Here is a 23,058-nt window from a genome sequence, read left to right as displayed (position 1 = left end):
TTCATGCAAAACTGAAACTGACGGAAAAAACATTGATAAAATAAATGAATCACTTCCAGGCAAAAATCACTTCCTAAGACATCAGTTACATTTACCTGGACATAAATCTTAACTTTTGAGACCTCCTTTATCGTTTTTGGCTAAATTGGCTGGTTTTGAGTCTGAAATGAAACCCTGATTTCTCACAATTTGTTTCTGACAATTCAGTGTGAAGTATATGCAGATTTTTGCTCTTCTTTTCCGACTTTACATCCAACGCCGCCACATACGTTCAAACGGTTTCCCTGATCCAGCCCACATTGTCGACTGCATTAGCATGCATAGAACAGGAATGTCTCGCTGTCACCAGTGATTGTCAGTCCATTGTTTGTGTCTACTTTCTTCTTGTTTTACATAAGTGACTTGGTTCTGCTGCTGCAACACAAAACACGTCTGATTAAGCTGAAATCTTCTGACACCTTTAAAATCAAATAAAATCTGGAATGAATGATTTACTGGTTAGCAAATCACTTGTGAGAAAAGAGGAAACATTATCCGTCCTATTCAGTCTTCAACTCAAGTACCGGTACTCCGTATTGCACAGCAGCTGGGAGCTGCTGTAAATCAGTCATGTTAATGTAGAAGCTGCTGAGGCCTCTGTACACTGGACTTTAAAACTATCTGTGCTGTTTCCCGTTTCAACAACAAGAAAAAAAGCTACCCAGACAACATCATCATCCATTGCTCATCATAACGAGAGTTGTAGGAGAGAAACAAAGTTGTGTCACAGGAGACGATCCCACTGGGTCCAGCTGACACTGCTGCCAGCGTTCACAGGTTAGAAATATGTGCGACTGTCCTTGGAGAGCTGTTGCTCTTTTTCTTCGGAAGCTGGTGTGAGCCAGGCGGGCTGGGAGCATCCCATTCAGCAGCCTGCGTTGCCATGTTGGGAGGCTGTCAGAGTGGCTCAGTGTCAAGCTTGCTGCTGAATGAGGCTGACCATGACCATCGATGCTAGCCTGACGTTCGCCTTCCCCGTTGGGAAGCCTGATGATGTTTTGTTTTGGTGGTGGAGAAGTGTTGCCAGTCAGGTCTGCTTGAGGAGAGTACACTCGGGGTTCAGGAGAAATATTCACGTAAGGGGAGGTGAGGGTGTTACCATTGTTCTCTGTGCAAACTGTTTTAACTCAAGCTTAGCGACTGTTTCAAAAGGAAAAGCTGAAACAACGAGCGTGAGTGCAGGTTATGCCCCCTCTCCCTGTACTAAACAGGTGGCATTTCCCCTGGGAAAATCACTTAAACCTCATCAAACTTTACTAACATGTTAATAAGTTAACCATTTAACCTGTCGTTACTCTTCAGCAAGTCTAACGAGTGAGTTTATGCACTTGTTCAATATTTTTTACTTGGAAGAACCTTCTTCAAAGTGAACCATTCAGGGGTGCCACTAAAATGTTTGTAATGGCAGCAAGATGGGGCGGTAGACCCAAACTGAAAGTCTTCAGAAACCTTTATCTTAACTTTTTTATGGAGTACTGATTTATACAGAGAGATGGCTGCAGTAGAGGAGTGGCGGATTTAAAAGAGAAAAAATATTTGCATTAAAAAAATTAACAAATTCAAAAAAATGCAAAGTAAACTCGGATTTTCGGCCTCACGTTTCATGACTGGTTGGAAACAAAAGAAAAATCTGAGCTAACCTATTCCCACTCAGTTATTGTGCCATACTATAAAGAAAGAGGTCAAGCTGACGAAAACACCCTTCAGTGTGGAAGTTTGTACGGAAAGAAGACAACTCCGATTTATCCATTTTCAGTAACAGTCAGGTAAAATTAAATCAGAAGAAGTGTAAGGCACCATTTAAGAGGAAATTGTGCCATCTACGGCGCGTCTGAGGTGCATTTAGGCTCAAAGTCAGCAAGATTTTCAATAAGTGATCTGATAACATAAAACAGCAAAGTTGCTCCGTTTTCTCCCTTTGAGTTTTAAATCTCTGTCTGTCATGAACCATGATGGATCTGGAAAATGTTAAGTCACTTTGAAAATCTCAGGGTTAAGGCAAAATGCTACAACATTCTCCAGGAACTACAATGCTTGTTTTAGTCATGCTGACTGCTGATACAGGATGTTTTTATACTTTATGTTACAGCTCTTAAAAATAACATTTCAGGAAAAAAAAATCGGAAACAGGCCTAAAAGTTCTGACCAATGTCTCTGAAATAGATTAATGCTGCAATTTATAAAATTCGTTGTTCTTTTCGTTTAAAATGTGGAATGCATATAAGACTTTCTGGTCAGTAAAAATCAGCAATTTAAGGGATAGCCGCGGTGTCCCCCGACCCGCACTGCGCTCAGGAGCGCCACTGCTCAAAGCAAATGTGTTTGACAAACTTAAGGACTATTTAGAAACAAATTATTCCACACAGTCTCCTCCAGCTTACAAAGCAACCTAAAAAAGCGCAAGACCGCATGCGGACTTGTTTCCCCCCCCTCCTTCAATGACTTACCTGGCCTCACAGTTTTCAACTTCACGGGACTTTTGCAGTTCTTTATCAGCGTCTGCACGTCGTACAAAGGTAATCCTGAAATGGAGAGGTTCTCCACCTCCAGCAGCAGCTCCCCCTCGTTTAATTTTCCATCTCTGTAAAACACCAGGTTCTCGTTGATTTGGCCAATGTAGGCGAACTCCCCGTTCTCCGCGCCGCCGCGCAGAGACACGTTCAGGTCTCCGCGGGTGTCCTTCCCCACGGAGCACTCGTTCACCCTGGAGGTCCAGTGGTTCTTCTTCAGCGCGGCGTTGGTCATGGTGATGTATGTTCGGAGCCGACACCGAACCGAAGCGGCTTCCCCCTCTCCCGGGCTCTGCCGCTCAGACGTGAGACTAGTAAGCGACGAATTTCACAAAGTAGATCCGAGAGGAAACGCAGCAAACTTTCCTCCTCTTCCACAGAAACATCAGCGCCTCCCGCAGCTACCTTCGGGCTCACAAATCAAGCCATACCGGTCCACTCTGAACTCGTTCCTTAAACTACACACGCCGCTCTCATCATTTTTCAAAACATTACCCGCACTTTAGTGCTCCTTTGCTGAAGTCATGTTATATCTTCCTCGGTCCCACTTTTCTTTTTATAATCCTTGGAGAGGAGGGGAGAAAAAAAAAACAAAAGCTTGAACGTGTTTTCTCTCCTGAATCAACTTAAAACCAAATGCAGTTCTTTCTCTCGTGCGTGTCAGACTGCTAACTTCCCTGGCGCGCGTCCCTCCCGTGCGTTCAGCTCAGACTTATTCCCACTCTGGACTCCGCAGTAATGGGGAAGCCTTGCCGAGCGTGCTACGTTTAAGTGCGGTGGGAAATTTTAAATTCCGTTTCGGGCGCATGAATGCCCACCCCACCCCATCCCTAAAAAACATTCCTACTACCACAGGAGTCTAGCGTAGTGTGTATAAATAAAATTATTATAATTTGATGATTATTATAGATTTACCATGTTAAATTAAAACATCACATTGCACAACTGGTCATAAGAGAGAAAAAATAAAATAGTACAAATAAAGACAGATATTGATGATAATATTTATCGCTCGCTACTATTACTAATTTTATTGTCTATTAAACTACTATTTTAATTCAATAAGGACTTGAGCTTATTTAACATTGTCCAGGAATATTGGACCATATTTTATATATGGTTATATTATAACCATATTTTATTAATATAATTACTGGTGCGATTATTATTATTGTCATCATCATTATTGTTGTTAATCATCTGTCATTTCTGACCTATAATAACTGCCATAATCCCTGAAGTTCCTGCAGTAAAATCCTTAACCTTCTTTAAAAAATTTTTATCAATACTTTCTTGTCATATAGATGACAAATCAGTTGCATCCACAGATGTGCTTTTTTTAAATAAGCAAATTCATCTTAATAACGCCGATCAGAGGTTATAGTCCTCATGATGATGAATCAGATTGCGGCTGGATAATGGCAAAGTAATAGAGAAGAGCAAAACATTACAAAGACTGAGGCTTTTTTTTAAAATTTGGTATATTTCAGTGTCCCTATGTCAATCAAAAAAAAAATTTCACAAACATAAAAGCAGTTGTTTATCCAACATATAGATTTCAATATTTCTCATCATTCGCTTCAAACAGATAAATCCCATCCATGTTTGCACCTGAACTCATTGCATCCATTGTGACTAACAGGGTCAGAGGTAACTTTACTCATGATGTCAAGCTAGAACGTGACTCCATTACATAATTGAGTTCGAATCTTGTAAGACTGAGATTTTTAAAGAGCACTTGAAGGCAACAGGGTTCCCGTTTGGCGCATGCGTGAAACTATGAGACCCAAGAGCTGAAATGGCTTTGCAAAATTAAAGGCTTCTGCTTGCTTCTTTAATTAAGTAAATTCAGATGTATAGCCTTGCTGTAATTTTTTTTTTTTTAGATTAAATCAATAAATATATAATTGTAAACCTATATTTTATGAATGATCTGTCAGGTGTTTGCAGATATGTAAATATGGCTGTGGAGATTATGTCTCCGATGGCTTGATTTCATTTGTGATCTGACTCAGCTGCTCAGCACTTATTAAACACGTGGACCTCCCTGTGAGGACTCTGGCACGTCAGGTTAAACAGGCACTGCCAGTCGCCAGTCATGTCTGAAACTTCCTTCTTGTTTGGTTTGTTTTCGTCCTTTACATCACACAAAGGTTGCATGAGTCAGAAATCTGATGGACTTACAAAAGCAAACCTGTCTAGAAAAACGCACGCAGGAAATATAATCTGACAAAACAACCCCTGAAGAAAGGTCTAGAAAATCAGCCGGACTATGATGAAGAACAGCTATGTGATCGGGGTGGACCGCACCATGAAAGGATGCAGGAGGACAGCCAGACAGCTTAAGACAAAAGAGAGACAAAAGAGATGAAAACACAGCTGGAGAGGATCACATGGGCCGGGCCTCTCACCTAGGGAGCAGCATATGAGCTTTTCCCAGCCTAAAAATAACAGCGAAGCACTCCTGGGAGGGCAACCATTGGCCTGGATGACAGGAAACAGTAACTTTACTACATCTCCATTCATTATCAGCTTCTCAATCATAGAACCTGCTGTCCTGCTCGTGTTTGTTCAGCAGGACGTCGAGTGAAACTCTAACTGCGGGCGAGGTTCAAACAATAAACCTTCCCGTAGATGGGAATGTAAAACATAACAGAAGACACATGTGCCATGAATTATGAAGGTCTACATCCATTTACCGAGCGACATTAAACGACACAGCCCTAACATCGCTTTTTCCCCGACTTTAACATGAAAAATAGATTAGGCTGAGGTAAACTGTTAAATAAAGGAAGAAAGCTAAGATGCTAACCAGCTCATCAAACTGGGAAGGGGAGTGGAAGACGGGCATCCTGACCTGATGAGACCACAAGGCTCAAAAGTTCTGGCTTCTTGCAAAGTTGAGAGAACATTTTGTCTATTTGCTGCAACCTTAACTGCTTTAAAGTAAAGCAATTATTTACACTGTCTTGCAAAAGTTTGTTTTCCACATTTTGTTGCAGTACAGTCACAGACCTACATGCATTTTGTTGCGGTTTTAACAGAACATAAAGTGTAACAATAAAGAGCAAGGGAACAGCTTTCAAACCTTTTCAAACATAAAAATCTGAAAAGTGTGGCATGGATTTATATCCAGCACGTTTTTGTTTTGTTTAGTTTTTTTGATGAGCCTCTACCAGTTTTGAAGATTTTGAGAAACACTTTTTTTTCTCCTGATTCCTCTTTATGAACTTTCCCAACCTCAAGTCAGATTGTGGTGACGACAACTTTCAAGTTTTTCACCTTTGATATTAATGCTTTGATCTAATCCAGATGAAACCTAAACATTGGCGCTCTGGAAATATGTTTAATGTCACTCATCCTAAGTCTCATCTGCGATTTCACCCAACATCCATCAACTCTGGTCTTGTAGATTCAGGTTTAAAGTATTTTATTACAGTCGCCAACCTGTTTCCTCTGACTGTAATAATAGTAACATTTTGGAGTGGAGACTGGTGAGTAATGAAAATTAGGGCCATGGCAAGGAGGGCTTCTGACTTCAAAGACTTTGAGCTCATTGCCAAAGATAAAACCTCAAAATGTCAAAGAAAACATGCAAAAAGTTGATCAGCAAATATGAGAATGACTTGATTTCTGTAATGCCTTTAAAGATAATTGAGGAGAGTACATTTTTGGGACACATTTTAGGTTTATATATACCTTAAAATTCGTGTCAATGCTGTTTCCAGACAGCAAATTACCAGTGACATTTGTTTACAATCTGTTATTCTTTTTTCTTCTCGTACAGCTGTGTTGCTCTAGTTTTAACGTGACAAAATGTGGAAAATTTCACGATATAACTGATCAATTTTCCAAGTGCCCCGTAGCTTATTTGCACATTGGTGCCAAATGGAGTGTGTCATTGCTCGTTGTAAACCCATGTACTTGTAGAAGAAGCAGTAAAATGGAACTTTCTTTTTTATTTTCTGTCTCATTCTTCCAGGAAGCATCCTAAAGGTCCAGACCAGCGGCGTGCGTATTTGATCTTTCTCTCTCTCCATCTGTGTGAGCATGCAGCAGGAGGTCAGGAGGCTTGGCTGCTGGATGTGTTGAATATGCATGTTCTCATCCACATTCTCTGGCAGTTAGTCCGTGTACCCAACAGAGGCGATAGGAAACGCACCGTGTCACTGTGCCGTCGGATGCTCTGTTCCTACGGACAACGAGCAGGAGTCAGGTTGCAACGTATGAACCTTAAACATCTCTCGTACTAAACTTAAACATTGAACATGGTGTTAAAAACTATAGACTCATACGTTTGTGTATGTGCAGCTGAAGCGAGAGGTTTAAAATAAGTCTTAAATAAGATCAAACGTCTCCTCTTTTAGGCCAGTTAGAGCTAGTAAAATTATTTCTATTTGCTAGATGCCGGAGAAAAAGAAAATGTCAGAGATGTATTCATTCGCGCCTTCAAAATCAGAAGCTTACACAGATTTCCGCTTTGTGCCTTAAGAATGTATGTCGTGGGTCAAAAGCTTTGGGTTTCCTTCCACAGGTTTCCCACAATACCTTGCAGGAATTTCATGTCCATAATTGATTGAACGGAGTTCACCTCGCCTTCACCTTCGCGCCTACAATCATCTGGAAGTTGTTCGCAGGGAAACTCAAGACTTTTGGAGTTCCACAATTCTCTTCCTAAAATCTTGGCTGGTTTCTGTTTGTTAATCTATCAGAAGTTTTCCGAAGATGCAACAACATCTTCTGGACATTCCCACAGTAATTGTGCTGTATTTAAAATTCTCGTTTTGAACACAACAATAAGTTAATACTGATATATTGCTTCTCTAAATATTGCAGCATTTAGCAAATGCAAACCATTTTGGTAACTCTTCCTGCCTTAAGACAACAGAGAGAAGGTCTGATTTAGGTTGGCTATCACGTGACGTACGGCCCTCATTTGTTTAAGGGGCTTTTTAATTTTTTTATTTTTAGAAAGGACAACAATAAAGGGCAAAGCAAGGTTTGGAGCTGTTGACTTGGTTCGTGTGCCAGTAACATCTGCCGTGACCTCCAGTAAGGGAGGAGCAGCAGAGCCCGGTCCTCTGCCAGCTCCCTATCACGCAGCGTCACACAAATCAGATCGACAAAGTCAGACACTCTGCCACGGGCCCCAAATTTTCTTTCCACTCCCCCCCCCATCAGTCTGCATATGTCAGAGTCTACTTGTGAGCATTTTGCTGCCTCCTTTAATCCCTCTGTTTCTATTCCACTCCGTCGCACGAAGCAATAAAGTGCAAATCTGAGGCAGAGTCGCTCATTTCTAATCTCTCTCTCTCGTAGCAAACGACGATGAATCGCAGCCTTGCAAACCGCCTCTTCATGCCAGCCAGCGCATTATACCGCAAATTGAACGTTACCGTCAAAGTTCAAACGCTGTCTCTTTAAAAATCGGCACCAGTTATGTAACGCAGTGAGTGACATACATATGATAATACACACGGCCCGACAGGATCTACATACTGAGCCGAGGCCCGCAGAGTGGGTAATGAGTGTCTGTGCTTATCTTGAGGAGATTTGAATCAGAGTGGATCCGCTGTCATGGAGAGCTCTCGTTAATGAAGCACCTCCACGCAGGCTGCTGTGTTATGGCAGCTTTTGTATGAAAATAAAATAATAAAATGTCATTTTTTTTTGTTTTTTTTTTTATCATAAGCTATTATTAGCTCCAATTTGCATGCAACACATGAAGCAGTTGGGATCTGCTGTGCAACAACAGATTGAATCCAGCGGCTAGTTGTAATCGATTCTGTCTTCTGAATGTGACAGGGTGGCTGGCGTAGTGTCACAGCCAATCAAATGAATCCCTGTGAGCCGTCATGTTTGAAAATTCACCAAAGTGTCATTTCAATTACGTCTTCATTTTTTCCCCTCCATTTTATTTCTCATTTCATTCACTCAATAATGAATTTGAATGGTTCATGTAACAACTAGAAAATATCGTGAATGAAAAGGAGCAGAAATAAGTATAGACTTATAATATCTGCCCCATATTCACAATAATAATAATAATAATAATAATAATAATAATAATAATAATAATAATAATAATAATAATACATGTGGCTGTTCCAGGTGTAGTCTTATAGGAGAACTTCAGATTGGATGTGAAAATTAATAAATATTCACGTCTATTCGTTCTAGATTGGAGTTTGAACTTTGGGACATTCTAACCCATAAGTATGCTCAAATTAGCAGATTAGATAGATAGATAGATAGATAGATAGATAGATAGATAGATAGATAGATAGATAGATAGATAGATAGATAGATAGATAGATAGATAGATAGATAGATAGATAGATAGATAGATAGATAGATAGATAGATAGATAGATAGATTTTACAGGTCTCCAGCCCACATGAGCTTACAAGACACAATAAAAAACAAAAAAGTGGACAGACATAAATATTCTTTAAACAAAAAGCATCCTCCTTTCTAAGGCGCCAGGCCTTCAGAATAAATTGTGCTAACTGAAACACAAAATACTTAAATAACACATTTTATCCTCATCAGTTAAATTTAAAAAAAAACCAAACATCTGGATAAACATCAAGTATTTTAGCAAATACATCATTTCTCAAACTCAAGTACAAAGGACCGTAAAACAAAAAGTGCACTTCACTCTCACCTTTCCCCAAATCACACAAAGAACATCTTCGGTCGTCCTCTGGGTCTGAACCAAAACGTCCTGTCTCCAAAGGCAAAGGCAAAGTGCAGTTCCAGCTGTGTGTTTAGAGTTGTGGACCTTGCACTCCTTTCCGCCTCCAACAGGTTTTCTTCAAAGATTTGCACTGTAATTAGCTCCATCCGTGTTCCTGCAAACTCTCAGCCCACAGAAATTAGATTTGTCTGTAGGTTTATCTTACAAAACGTTTTTAAGAGCTGGTTTTACTTCCTCGCTTATATTGCTTGATTTGCTTTTTTTTCTTCTCTTCCAATTTTGTTAAAGTGTACATTAAATATTGATACATCTAAATATGGTAGAAAAACACTCAGGTCTCCACGGGGTAGAGCAGATTCTGCAGCTGGGTTTATTATGCAGACTTTATTTGAACAAACTGTGATTTTGCTCAGTGTGTTTTGGAGGATGGAAATGTGCATGAGCGAGTAAGACCTGCAGGCCACACACACAGCCTCATGCTATATAAGTCATGACATCGTATTGATGCTTCATTATGCACATCTAAGATGCAGTTTTTAATAAGTCATTAAAAACAGTTCGAGCCTCTTTTTCTCAGGGTCCATCATCACCATCATCATCATCATCATTGCAGCCCCAACTGGCTCTGAGTGTGGCATAACCGCCTAGTTTAGTCAGCTGACCCATGACTTATCCGAGCTCATCGCCTCAACACAGCTGCCACAAATGAGGAGGATCTTTTTTTTTTTCTGCTTTATATGTCAGTTTAATCTGTTTTACCTCTGTGCCCTGATAATGCTCCATTCATCATAATATCTGCGAAATGTTGGCAGAGAAGAGAGGAAGGACGCAAGGTGCGGGGGCAGTTGGGGTGGGGTGGGGGGAAGTGGAATCCTTCTCTTAACTAAAGCAGCCCTGCAAAGCTGCTACCCTGGAAGATTAAGGATGAATGGCACAGCAGAAAAAAGGCCATCAGATTATGTGGGCTGGGCTGCGGAGAGCTGTCATATCGACGCCAATGAGAACGGGAGGACGGCTGAGGTCATAATGGGGATTAATGAAGTACTTGGTATACTTGGTGTAGTTAGGACTCTCTGTTTTTAAAGGTGAGGCGACCAGAATGCACCAGAACGTCCCAGAATGAGCATATTCCTCTTATCTGATTGACTACACGTCTGCTCTGGAGATTGTTTTCACCAGAATGACTCAGTCGTTCAGGTCTACTGGCGTGAAACGAGCCCTTCCTGCACGATGCCGCTCTGCAGCTCCCAGGACAGCAGCTCACGTTTGATGGTTTCTGCAGACAAATGACATCTGGGTCATGGGGTCAAGAGGGCTCTATATTGCCCTCCAAAAGCTCCTCCAGCCAACAGGAACCCAGAGAGGGATCATCTCCTTTCTTGGACTGGTATCTGAACAGACTTTTTTGTTTTTTTTAGATCATTTTTGTGCTTTTTTAGTGTATTTTGATAAATACTGCAGCTTCAGAATGCGTGTTTCTAATTCAATAACAAGCAGCGACTTTGTGTGCTGCACCCCTTGCAAATTGTAACAATGTTGACAGTCAAGAAACTGCATTCAGCCCTTGCGCTTTAGAAAGTTGCCCACATTTTTAAGCAAGTTGTTCAACTTTGGCCCAAAATAAAAATCGTCCAGTTTTGTTTTTCATTTTAACGTATGTGTTCATATACATGTAATCTTTTTTTCTCAATGTTCTTTTTTTGCCTCACTTAGTTTTTATATCTTACAATAAATCGCTTAATTCGAAACTGCTTAACTGATTTATTAAAGTGCTCAAAGTGAACGTATCCAAGTCTAACAGGTGAATACTAGGACACAACAGTAACAAAAATACTTGCTTTCAATATAAACTATAGTGACATCGGTGGTGCTTTAGATAGATCATAATTTACCTATTTAGATTTATATCGGATAGGAAGGCAAATTCCCCTTTCTTTTTTGTAATAAAAATGATTGTTTATTCAAACTAGCAAAGGTAAATGTAATTTTTTTTCACTACAAACAAATAATACAGTGTTGGTAGTGGTGGTGGTTAAAAATAAGTTAAAGTTATCTTAGTTTTACTCGAGTACAATTCGTGTGTACTCTAGCCTCCTCCTCTTCCAAAGTATAACCTTGTTTGACCTATGACCTTGTTTAAAAGAGACTGCTGCTGTTTCTACTCCGATATGATAAAGTGTGTTTTAATAAAGGTAACATGTGGGCTTAAAGATCCAAGTGAAGGTGATCTGAATAAGTCTGTAGATGGTATTTAAACATAGAGAGTGAACATGGAAGGATTGTAGAAACTGCCCCGCTTGGCCTCCGTATATTTGATTTTAAATGTGATCACATGACCGTTACGCCACATGATATTCACGCTTTCTTTTCCTCCCTCTCTCTTTACTGCATTGTAAAGTACAAGGCTGCTTGGTTAGCCTGTTGAACACAAGCTGAAAGCCTGCAAAAGTGGACCGTCTGTTGAAGATACAATAATCTAAATTTGATGGCAGATTTCTATTTTATGAGACTTATAAGAAATATAAATAATAGCTACATATCTGTAACTTGTTCGCTTGTCGTTATTTGTTCATTTTGACCACAGAGCAATTTTTTATTTACAGAGGTAGCCTCCAGTTGGGGGTAAGAGAGCAGTAGCTTAGCATGGATAGCATCAGTGCTACAATCGGTGTATTGTCAGGAGAATCTAGATTGTTACCTTAAATCTGAGATTTCCAAAATATTTCCAAATTCAGTTTGTTCCATGATACACAAAAGGTATTTTGTGGAACTCCATTTAGTCTTCATGTTATCTGCTGAAACAGAGTCTGATCTCTAGATTGTTTCTCAATGTATTTCTAATGTCTAAAGACATTTATACATATATAGACATGATGATATTTTTTTTTAGCACAAGCTACGAATCAGGCAAAAAAAAACAAAAAACTGTAAAGATTCTAGACACGTTTGATATTTTGATACATTTGTTTACACAACTAAAAGGTTAATAACTTGCTTGAGTAAGCCACTTCATCAGAATAGAGCGAGTTAGCTCATGGAAAATGATTTGCCTGCTAAGGGAAACATTTGCACCACCTTCATCACACAATGGATTAGATACTGTAAAATTTTAATCTCTTACAATGCAGTAATCCAAACAAATACTACCTTAACCACGAGAAAAATGATGCACTGCATCAGGTTATGTAGCTCTGGAAAACAATAAAAGACTACCTCTGCCTGATTTTACTTTTTATAGGACATATGTTTGAGTAAAATGAACATTGCTCTTTTATATTCTATGAACTACTGACATGTCTCTGAAATTCAAAGCAAAAATTTTGTATTTATTTGCAGAAAATGAGAAATGGTCAAAATAACAAAAAAGATGCAGCGCTTTAAGACCTCAAATAACGCAAAAAACCCACAAAAAACAAGTTAATATTGATTTAGAAACAACAATACTAATGTTTTACCTCGGGAAGAGTTCAGAAATCAATATTTGGTGGAATAACCGGGAGGTTTTCAATGGGGTTCACTACAGTGGGCTCTTCGTTTTTTTCGAGAGAGCTGTAGCTCTAAATGCTCATTTCTGCCTGTAGCTCCCGGCCCAACTGATAACCATTTTTTAAAAGAAAAAATACACAACAGCTGAATGTTGTCCAGTACATACAACACATAATTAAAACACCATCAAATTTACAACGCAAGAGCATACATGCAACAACAATGATGGAGGAAGTTCATTATATCCATACTCCCAAGATTTCACAAAAGACACTCGCTCGTCTGCTCACGTTCAAAAAGAGAAAGAAAAAATACCACTAAAAAAAAAAAGACATTATCAGGCAGATAAATGTACCAATACAGTCCAAACACAATCTCTATACAACAAGTTACCACATCCGTACTTTCAAAATCTGAAAAAAGTGCCTTCACTCACATCTATTTACATTATGTGAACAGGTTTGATTTAAAAGAAGCCATTAGTTGGTCGTGCGTGAAAATTCAGAAAAGTCTGTGCCCTGCAACAGTTCTTTTTGCTTTTTAAACTGACATTTGAAAGTGCATCTGTTGCTTTAAGGTCCATCGACAGTTCCCACATGAGTCAGGAGAAATACTGACAAAACGCACCGATGAACTCACCGTCAGCACAATGAAAACAGCGTCCCTCACACAGACAGACCTTGCTTCTGCCAGGCCTTCCTGCCAGCCTTGACGTACCTGTCACACTCTCACCGAGGAGGGAGGGGGCAGACAAGGGTGCTTTTGTGTCCAGGTGCTCCTTTGTTTGCTTGACCTGAGTGGCCAACTCTGTATGATACACACAGTAGAGGGGAAAAGCAGTTCAGTGATGGTGGCCTTGGTACATTGATCGGCACAAGCCTGACTCACATCTCAAATGGAAAACTTTGTTAGGACTCATGGGGGAAAAAGGTCACTATCCTTGATTTTATTCGATGCGTTTTTACAGTAGACGGCGGTGGGGCAAAAGCTATTGCAGAGAAACGACAAAATTAAAGCATAATTAATTGCAGAGATCTTTATTCGCGATGCATGGTGGTGGTACTGAAAGTGATTTACGTCACGGCGGGCCGCCAAGAGCCGAGATCTGCGGAGATCGTGTTCGGTCTGCAGGGACCATAAGTACAACATACAACAATCATGAAACAGAACATGAGAAACACTAGGGCTGTCTGGAGAGGAATTCACAAAAATGAAAGATACATGAAACAAAAGTCAGTCTTCAACAGATATCAACAATATTTACACTAAAATATTTTCAGCTTGGTCTTGCCCAAAACGATTGTCAGCAAAAATCTAAATGTAGTTTTAAATTAGATGGATCTGTAAAAATTACAGCTTAAAGCAGTGGAGTCTAAAATTATTCTCTTCATTGTGTTTTGAGGAAATGCGTTCATTTACCATCATTTTATATCTAAATGTCCTCAGATGTATCACTCCGTTGCTGTTGGTGTTTTGTTCTAGACTATTTAAAACAGTAAAGTTGAAAAATGCCCAAAAATGTCCAGCAAAAGGGAGGATTGCCTCCTCCTTAGGACTGCGCTGAAGAATTGTGTTGTTAAGGAGCAGCAAGTGGATGTGACTACAGTACACCTACCTGCACATGAATATGATAGTAAAAACCTCTAATTTGTAATAGAAACATTAAGGACAGTCTTAATTTTTTGCAGGACCCACATAGATGCACATTAGAACACCGCCGCAAATCTGTTTTAACACATAAATTGGATGAACTGAACCCTAAAGGGCAAAACATAAAAATACGCAATGGAAATATCTCGTTGTTTGACAGACCCGAGCTACACCCATAACACAGACACAAGCAAACTGCCACACCAGGTAATTTACCAACACCAACTCCTCCTGATTCACCGATAAAAAATAGATAACTGGACAGAACGCAGTTGAACAAATGAGTCAGTCGACCAACAAAATGGCTTCCACTCACACAGGCATTTGCCTGCATGCAGTAGTGTGTCGCACTTCCAGCCTTTCCCAGGCCGCAGCGACACCGAGCCTGACTAGCTGAATCCAACGCTAATTAGACTAAAATAGTTCCTGGCACAGTCTTGCCCTGTCCGGGTAATTCGTGTCGTTCTTGTCATACTTGCAGGTAAGTACAGTATGTCCTCATAAGAAAACAATCACTTTATGGTGTCTTTGTTTGTTTTTTTGTTTTTTTTTAATTCAGTTTAAGAATGACGAACAGTATCAAAGGCTTTAATGACAAAGTTGCACATGTTTATGTGCAACAAGTACAGTAAAGTATGCTTGAGGAACTAGATTATGTTGCGTTATAGAGTAACACAACCAATTTCTGGTGCTGATGAGGGAAAAACTGCCCTCTTGTGGTTTTGTAACATGCTGATATTACTGTTAGGGCTTTATTTGATCAGGTAGCAGGAACAGCATGTTCGTGTAAAGAGGCTAAAGCTAACAAATTCCTGAAATCCAGTAGCTAAGGGACTAGGAAAAAGACCTGGGCTGACTCTTAGTTTGACAAAAAGAGTCACCGATTGCAAATACAGTTCAACAGAACCTTAGTTCAAAGATTATGTAATGTTTCTTTCAATAAAAAGTCCAAAGAATTGAAACTTTTTGACAAAGAAATTAAATTCTAAGTACATCTATCTGATTAATTAGTGAGTGCACACACAAAGTTTGCTTCTTCTTTCTGACAAATTAGGGTTTTTTACTAAGTTCCACTTCAAGAATCCCTTTTCCAGCAGATGGGTTGAGGGCCAGAGAAGCTGGAGGAGGTTGATTAGTATCATGCAGAAGCTCTATAAGGTTTCACATTGGGGGAGGCGGGGGCCCGTAGACCCTTCAGCTGCAGGGAATTTTGCAGTCAGGAAGTAAAGAGTAATTCAAAGCAGAGCTCGGAGAAAAGACGGCAGCCGTATGGGTTTACTCTCCAGACCATGCGCGCTATCCGGCGGTGTGGAAAATGTGAACGCATGTAAAGCGACTTAGGAGTTTCTGCATGAGATTTAGGAAGAAGGAAGTGCAGCCAGTCGTGTTTTTTTGGTAAAGCCCTGCAGAAAGGTGCCCATGTTTTGCTGACTGACTGTTTTTCCACACTGCATAAAAGCCAAAGTGATGTTGGGTAAGAGATATTAAATGGTACAGCCTCTCTTTAAAAGGTAGAAGAGAGCAATGTCAAATATTTTTCTTCTGCAAGCCCTGTATTTTTAAAAGCATTAAAGCTTATTTGTCTCTGAAATACATCCTAGCCATAGACGTGTGCATTGTGAAACAAAACCCCTTTCCCCACACACTCTGTCTTTTTTTTTTAATGTGACAACGGAAACAAAGTGGTTCGGTTCAGCGAGCAGCCAGTAAAGCCGCTCTGTGGGGTTGGGCAGTTGTGAGAAGGAGCGTCTGCTCTGTCACACTGCTGTGCTGTGCTGCGTTTGCTGTCCTCAGCAGGAAGCTGCTTCTCTTGAAAGGCTGATTCCTCGCCACCGGGCATCACAACTGCAGGCCTCCTGCGGGTTTTCCACTGCAATTTAAAGAGGCGCTGAGTGGGAGAGTGTGTTGTTTGGCTCATACACCGAGACACGAGGACAAGATTATAAAGTACCCAGCAAAAGTGTTCATATCTCTTGAGCTTTTCATTTAGAAACAGTCTGTATTGCAGGTTCTGACCAACACTCCATGTCTCTGCTACAGACAAGCATTCCGACAGCATGATGCTGCCACCACCGTGTTTAGGGATGGTGTGGTGTGTCTCATCTGACCAGACCATCTTCCTCTATTTGTGTTCTGTCAGAACAAAGCAAAGAAGACTTGAAGATGCGCAAGAGATGCAGTTACTCACAGCAAAACGTTGTAGATACGGTTAAGTTCTATTAAAGTTCTATTAAATTGTACTATGTGAATGATGACTTTGGTGGAAAGTGCACTGAGAACAAATAATGATGTCTTACTTGGGCAAAAGCAGTGCAACTGTCATCATCCTGAGAGAGGAACTGGTAAGGAGTTTCTAACTAGGTGTGCTCTGTCTTCCTGGTTTTAGTGAGAACGCGAGCAGCAGCGTTCTGGATCAGCTGCGGCTGGAGGATTGACTTTTTGGGCACATCTATGAAGAAGCTGTTGCAGTACATGCAGCAAAGGTTGAACTGAATGTTTGAAGCACCACCAAAAATCCTGGACGTGCTACTCAAGACCTCTTTGAAATATTACAACAAGTCTGCCTTCATGAGAACAAAATACATCAAGCTGAGCAAGATTTTGCACAGCGTGGAATGTCTCAGGAGTAAGAACCAACAGGGGATTTTTAAATGACATACAAAGAAGATTTCAAACACACTGCGTGGTTTTTATTATTAGTCATGTATTTACATGTCATCCAGTAATCCATTGTCTCTTTGTTGCGAGCGCTGCACAGAGGAAAACCCCGGACGTTGTTGATTCGACTAGTCTGGCCTGGGTGTTGAGAGCAAACATTAAAGTTCCATTTTTTTTCTCTGCTTAATAAATGAAATAATCATTTGAAAACTTTTCCATCTGCTCGGGTTATGTTGGTCTGATTTGAAGTTCTGGAGCGTACAAATGCAAGACAAGAAAAATAACAAAAGGAATCTTTGCGGGGGCAAATGCTTTTTCCCGAGCACTTGAAACTTTTTCAGGGATCAGACTATCCGATTGGACATTCCTCACAACAGAAATGCAGCGATTCGTTACTCATTCTCTAAACGCCACCAATAAAACATGTTGCACTACACATCTACAAAGGAAATGCTTTGTCCCCTCTCCTCACATCAGCTCATTCTATAGAGTCAATTTGCTTTGTCTTTTGCGAGAACTCCACCCATAAGCAAACAAGGCAGGGCGGAGGCAGCAGAAGTCCAACACACATATAACAGATGTGTGTGTGTGACGTGTCGACAATGAGGGTGCTCCTGTGAGACTGTTTGTATTTGCATATCAGGTGACTTGGTGACTCATTTAGTTGTCATTTTATGCCGTCATACATAAGTGCAGCGGTTTTGATGTTTGTTTGTTTGCATCTGGGTCGTGTAAATCTATATAGTTCCAAGAAAAAGAAAGAATGACTAAAGTAAAACGCGGTCTGTAGTTCTCTCAGATGTAATCAATCTGGTGGAGCAAGTCTCTAAAAGTACATGAGGTACTTACTGATCCCAACTATTAGGGACAAAAGTGGACTTTACAACTTATAAATTCAAATTCAGAATATTTAAATTCAATTTAAGGAAACTTTAATGCCCTTAAATTAAAATTAGGAAAACCCCAATAAGAAAATTTGGCCTGATGTTGATATTTAATATTGTTATTGGTGTTATGGATGGTGAGCAACACTTACCGAAATGACTTACATCAGTGAACGACTCTGTAAGGTTAGGGTGTGCACTGCATAGTTTTACACTACATCCCTATTACTGTCACAAGTTCAAACAAATGGCCAACCCGGGCAACAAGATGGAAGTAAACCCTACGCCATTAATATCGGCCCAGTTTTACTTCTCTCACTGACGCCAATTTTAAGGCCAATATGTATTTATAAATACAATTACTTCCTATTTTCTGTCACTGGGTCAGACGACTGGAATCCCGCAGACTGGGTTAAAACTCATCCAAAAACAGATTCCCAGCAAATGACTAGTTTCAGATTTTAATGGATGCCTAATATTCAAGGTGATGATGATGATGACTGCTGTTGGAGCTCATGGGAGCTGAAGATCGCTTGCAGCAGATTAGCGAAGCCGGATCTGAATACAGAGAACCCTGGTTTGACCAATCTACAAAGGTTTTGGTTCGCTTGGGAGTTTTTTTTTTTTTTGTCCGTGTGAAAAGAAGCCGAAAAACTACGGGTGCGAAAAGAGGGTACAAAATACTACAACTCCAGCGAAGGAGCAGCACTACGCATGCAAAAGCCATTTTCTTGTGTTTCCTGTGGATTTTTATGTCATAAATGCACACAGACCACTGAAGTGGACACAAGTGCACCATACAGTACACTATCAACTACTGGCCATTCAATGCAAGTACAAGAAAATATTTGTTAAATCCAATATGGCCGACAGACGAAAAAGCACACAGAAAAACCCAGTCCCTCCTTCTGCTGTAGAGAACTCTTGCAGGTAAAAAAAACCCCCAAAACATATTGTGACATCAAGTAAACCCTAAAGAAAAATACTACTGACATATTTTCCAAATAACAACTTTGTATTTGGAGAAAATTACAATTGATCACATAGAAGAGAATATTAGGAAGAGAAAAAAAAATTCCCATCGTTTTTTTTTTTAATGCCTTAAGAAAATCAAAAGCACGTTGGAACATAAAGGACGTCATTCAATCCATGCATGAAAGGGTTTAAAAAGTACATTTTAATAATAACATTCTTCAGACAGATTTGTTCCGAGAAGAAGATACATTGAATTTGTTTAGGGGTTCTTTTGTTCCACTGTTAACTTCAAAATAAAGAGAAATCGACCCTCGGGGCTGAAACGGGATATCAACAATGGCTCTCTTGAAAGAGTGCTTTGGTTTTTCATGAGTAGCTGCGTATTCTGCCCGACTCGTACGACGAAATAAAAAAGCACAAGTACTTGACGAAGTTCGCGCCAACGTCGCATCTTCTGGGAATTAAAGTAGCGCTAAAAAACACTGAAACTGAACCTCTTAATGTAAGAATCTGACAGCTCTGCCAGAGCAGGAAGTGATCAGCGTTTTCCATTCATTTCTCCTTGTGTCTCTCTTTTTTTTTTTTTTTTTTTTTTTTACTGTCCCTGTGCAGGTAAAGCGGAGAGAGAGAGAGAAAAAATCCTAATCCTCATATCCAGCTCATTAGTCACAGAGGATTAGACTCATAGCAGAGACGGAAGGTAAGAAGAGAAGAGGGGCAGATTAAATCCGTTCGCTTTTATGAGCTAATGGTCCTCGGGATAAGTAGCTCAGTACAGCTTCGGTTTATAGGCGGAGGATCTCCACCTCGTCCGGAAACTTCTCCTCCGCGCGCAGAAAGTTTGTAAACAGGCCTCCACCTTGTACGGAAGCCCTGATGGTCCTCGGGATAAGGCCAATTTATCCGACTCGGGACAACGTTATTATCAGCCGGGATAGAGAGGCCTCCCCCCACTTCCAGCCCCTATCGGGAGCTTATTTGAAAGTCAGGACTCATTTATCAGCTTTTTGGATCTAATTAAACAACCCGGAGCGGTGATGAAAGCAGGGACCAGCCATTATCTGACTCCATTAGCCACAGGCGCCGCATGAAAAATGGCCCCCGCGATCCGTCCCTGCTTTATAAGACAACTTTCCCACCACGTCTGCTGCTGCAGCTGTTGAGGAATTTGATCCTGTGCTCAACTCATCTCTCTTATCCTTTTATCCTGCTGCTACTTCTTGTTGTTGCCTCCCTCTTGTGTTTTCTCCCTTTAAACGTTTTTTTCTTCTTCTTCTAAGACCAATGCAGGTTGCAGCGTTCTTTCCCCCCTAGTCAGCTATTATTCATCTGCTTCCTCGTCGTAAACCTGAGATTCTAGAATTGATGACTGAAACTAAATGAAACCAACGCATGTCATGCGTGGCTCTAAATTAAAGAAGTGTCTTGATATTGAGCACCAGAAGTATCCCTGTGTTTGCAGGTTATTGCGATGCTTCAGTCCAGGGCTGCATTTTACTGTTATTAGCTGTTGCAAATTAGGCAACACTTCCCTTGATCTAATATTTCTCTCCTCATTAGACAATATTCTGTTCGCTCTCCCTGATTCTTAGCATCTCTGTCACCAAAAAAACCTATGTTAAATTGTTGATTTTAAGGGCAGGGAGTCTGTCCAGCTGGTCAAACATGCTACTGTATGTCAAACATACAGTAGTATGTTTCAAACGCCCTTTAAGTGTCATTCCCTGTCAAATGTGGCATCCAAGAAATCTTTTCTATTGTAGTTTTGCATTTATTAATGTTGAAAATATAATTTTGCAAGTCAGGATATTGTGGAAATCTGCTTTTCTCGACTGGTTCAGCATTCGAGGGACGTACGGACTCATCTTCTAAAGCCTTGCAGCAAAAGAACACGCGCCCCATCTGCTGGTGTATTTGAGTATTACGTCTCTGGCTGGCAAGACTTCGAACAAAGATCAACTATCACCAGAAAGACGAGGTGTCACAGGGACAATGACTTCCAGAAAACTTTTAGCTGAGCTTCAGAGCTGTTTATATTTCATTTATAAGTACTATGATTCATAAGGATATGACAGTTTCCCAGCTGCAGTCATAGTGTACATAGATCAGATTTATTGATGCTTAGGCTCTATAATGTACCCCTCTGCTGGCTCCTTCATCTGCTGCAGAATCCTGACTAATAAAACTGGTTTATCAGTTTTGTCCCCAATGTTAACAAAGAAACAAAAAACTGAAGAATTGTTTTGTGATTAAGACATCAAATTTTACTGTCATAGTCCATGGGTGTTTGGGATTTGGCTTTTACTTATATTTCTCTGACAGTTTGTGAGGTTTTTGTGATTGGCATCTGAGTTTTTCCATATCAGACTTTTTCTCCTTTTTTGTCTCCTTTGTATTTTCTGTGCTGATTGCTCTCTCTCGCTCTCTCTCTCTGCCACAGCTGTTCTGCATTCCCTCTGATTAATCTCACCCAGTTCCAGTGTCATTCTCCACATTTGTCTCAGTATTTAAGCTCTTTGTTTTCCTTTGTTCAGTGTTGGAATCATTTGTTCTCTTATGCTGGTTGCATATCTTTTTGGCTTTGTGGCATTGGCTGTAAGTCCTTAATTTCATCATTGAGAACTTTTCACTTAACCTCTCTGCCTCTGGTCTGCCTACATCTATTGGGTCCAATAAAAAATATCAATCAAAATAGTTACAGCAATAGTATTATATTTCTTAAAATATAATCTAAAAAAAGTGGCTTGCAAACAATGTTTTCCTTGACAGGGCTCAGCTAAGATAGTAACAAATGCCCCAGAGCAGGGGTGCTCAAGTCCAGTCCTCGAGAGCTACCATCTTGCAACTTTCAGATGCTTCCATGCTCCAACACACCTGAATCAAATGAAAGGCTCGTTAGCATGTCTGTTCAGAGCTGATCCTGGTCTGTTGGAGTACGGACGCATCTAAAAGTTGCAGGACGGTAGTTCTCGAGGACTGGACTTGAGCACCCTTGCCCCACAGCCTCAGCTTGCTAGCTAATTTGACTTTAGCATTAGCGCAAGAGCTAAGCTAACAAAACTTTCACAGCCTCAAGTCTTTTGGCGGTTCTTCGCTTTCACTAAGTACACACGTATTCGTTCTCTGTGGGACACCACATGCAATGAATTAGGCTAGCAGCTAGCTGAACCATCCTCAGTTAAATCCTAATCACAATGTTTAAGTGGAATTTATTGCTAATCTAACTGAACCATGTTTGACCGTTACATTTGCAAACTACTCTGCCGATTAAAATTTTAATTATTTTACTGGCTACTATATAACAGCTTCATAAATTCTTCTTTTCTGTTTCCAAGGTGGTACAACTACTGCAACTTTGCCCCCCATCACCCTGTTGGACGGCACTGAACTAAATAAAGACAAAAAGAGGTCACACTTATTGACTTAGTGAATTGCCTACACGTATTTATTACTGTAACACCTATTTGCACTGCTATTAGCTGAGGTAATGATCATCAAACACACCATAGGAGATATATCCAGTGGGTCTGTAGGCAAATAGATCTCCAAACATGAGGCATGATGAGACCCATTAGGATGTAAATGTGCACAGAAGTCCCTCCGAGAAAGAATGATATTGTCAAAATGCACTCATGGAATGCAATTATCCCTGTTTGCTGTAGAAATCATCAAGGCTAATCTGTGATACTTGCAAACAAGGTCTTTAAGGTAATGGCACCTCACCTTGTTGAGTAGAGTTTATTATGTCAGGGCAGAGCAATTACATGCATTGCTCAAAAAACAACCTAATGTCCTTAAGTTTTCTCTGCTGATACCATTAAGGAGAAAAAAGCTCAAGGCTTAACACTTAATCTGTTATTTGGAGATATCATGTAGCTGATTCAACATGTATAAAAATCATCCATTACTTTAAACGTCAAGAGTAGATAAGCAGAATACGCCAAAATGTCCCACATGTTGTTTTGTCAGTGTTTTGTGAAAGAACTGAGATTGGGGTGTGATGCACAGAGCTCCTTGAATATGACGAGCTGTGGCTTTAAACTGTGCTGGCTTCCCCGCTGAGGATTTTTCCACCCTGTGCTTCCTTCAACAGCGGGACATGGATTTCAAATCTGAAACTATTCAAAGAGCTTTAGCTGTAATCCAATCCATTCGC

General features: G+C 40.3%; 1 protein-coding gene across 11 annotated transcripts in view; it reads right to left on the bottom strand.

The window, feature by feature from the left end:
- Positions 1-3,279, bottom strand: part of magi1b (membrane associated guanylate kinase, WW and PDZ domain containing 1b) — a 146,918-nt gene extending 143,639 nt beyond the window's left edge. For 5 of the 11 annotated variants that reach the window (XM_032550569.1, XM_032550572.1, XM_032550570.1 and 2 more), the window contains exon 1: positions 2,487-3,277. In XM_032550569.1, coding sequence (XP_032406460.1) covers positions 2,487-2,784 — 298 coding nt within the window. In that variant the 5' untranslated portion in view covers positions 2,785-3,277. Of the gene's footprint in view, positions 1-2,486 lie in introns of all 11 variants that reach the window. The other 6 variants (XM_032550576.1, XM_032550580.1, XM_032550581.1 and 3 more) reach the window with 2 other exon arrangements.
- Positions 3,280-23,058: the final 19,779 nt, after the last annotated feature.

The sequence above is a fragment of the Xiphophorus hellerii genome, chromosome 20 (genome assembly GCF_003331165.1).
Source record: "Xiphophorus hellerii strain 12219 chromosome 20, Xiphophorus_hellerii-4.1, whole genome shotgun sequence".
In the NCBI taxonomy this organism is placed as follows: domain Eukaryota; kingdom Metazoa; phylum Chordata; class Actinopteri; order Cyprinodontiformes; family Poeciliidae; genus Xiphophorus; species Xiphophorus hellerii.
The sequence above is the reverse complement of the archived record's forward strand: the minus strand, read 5'-3'. Positions and strand labels throughout refer to the sequence as shown.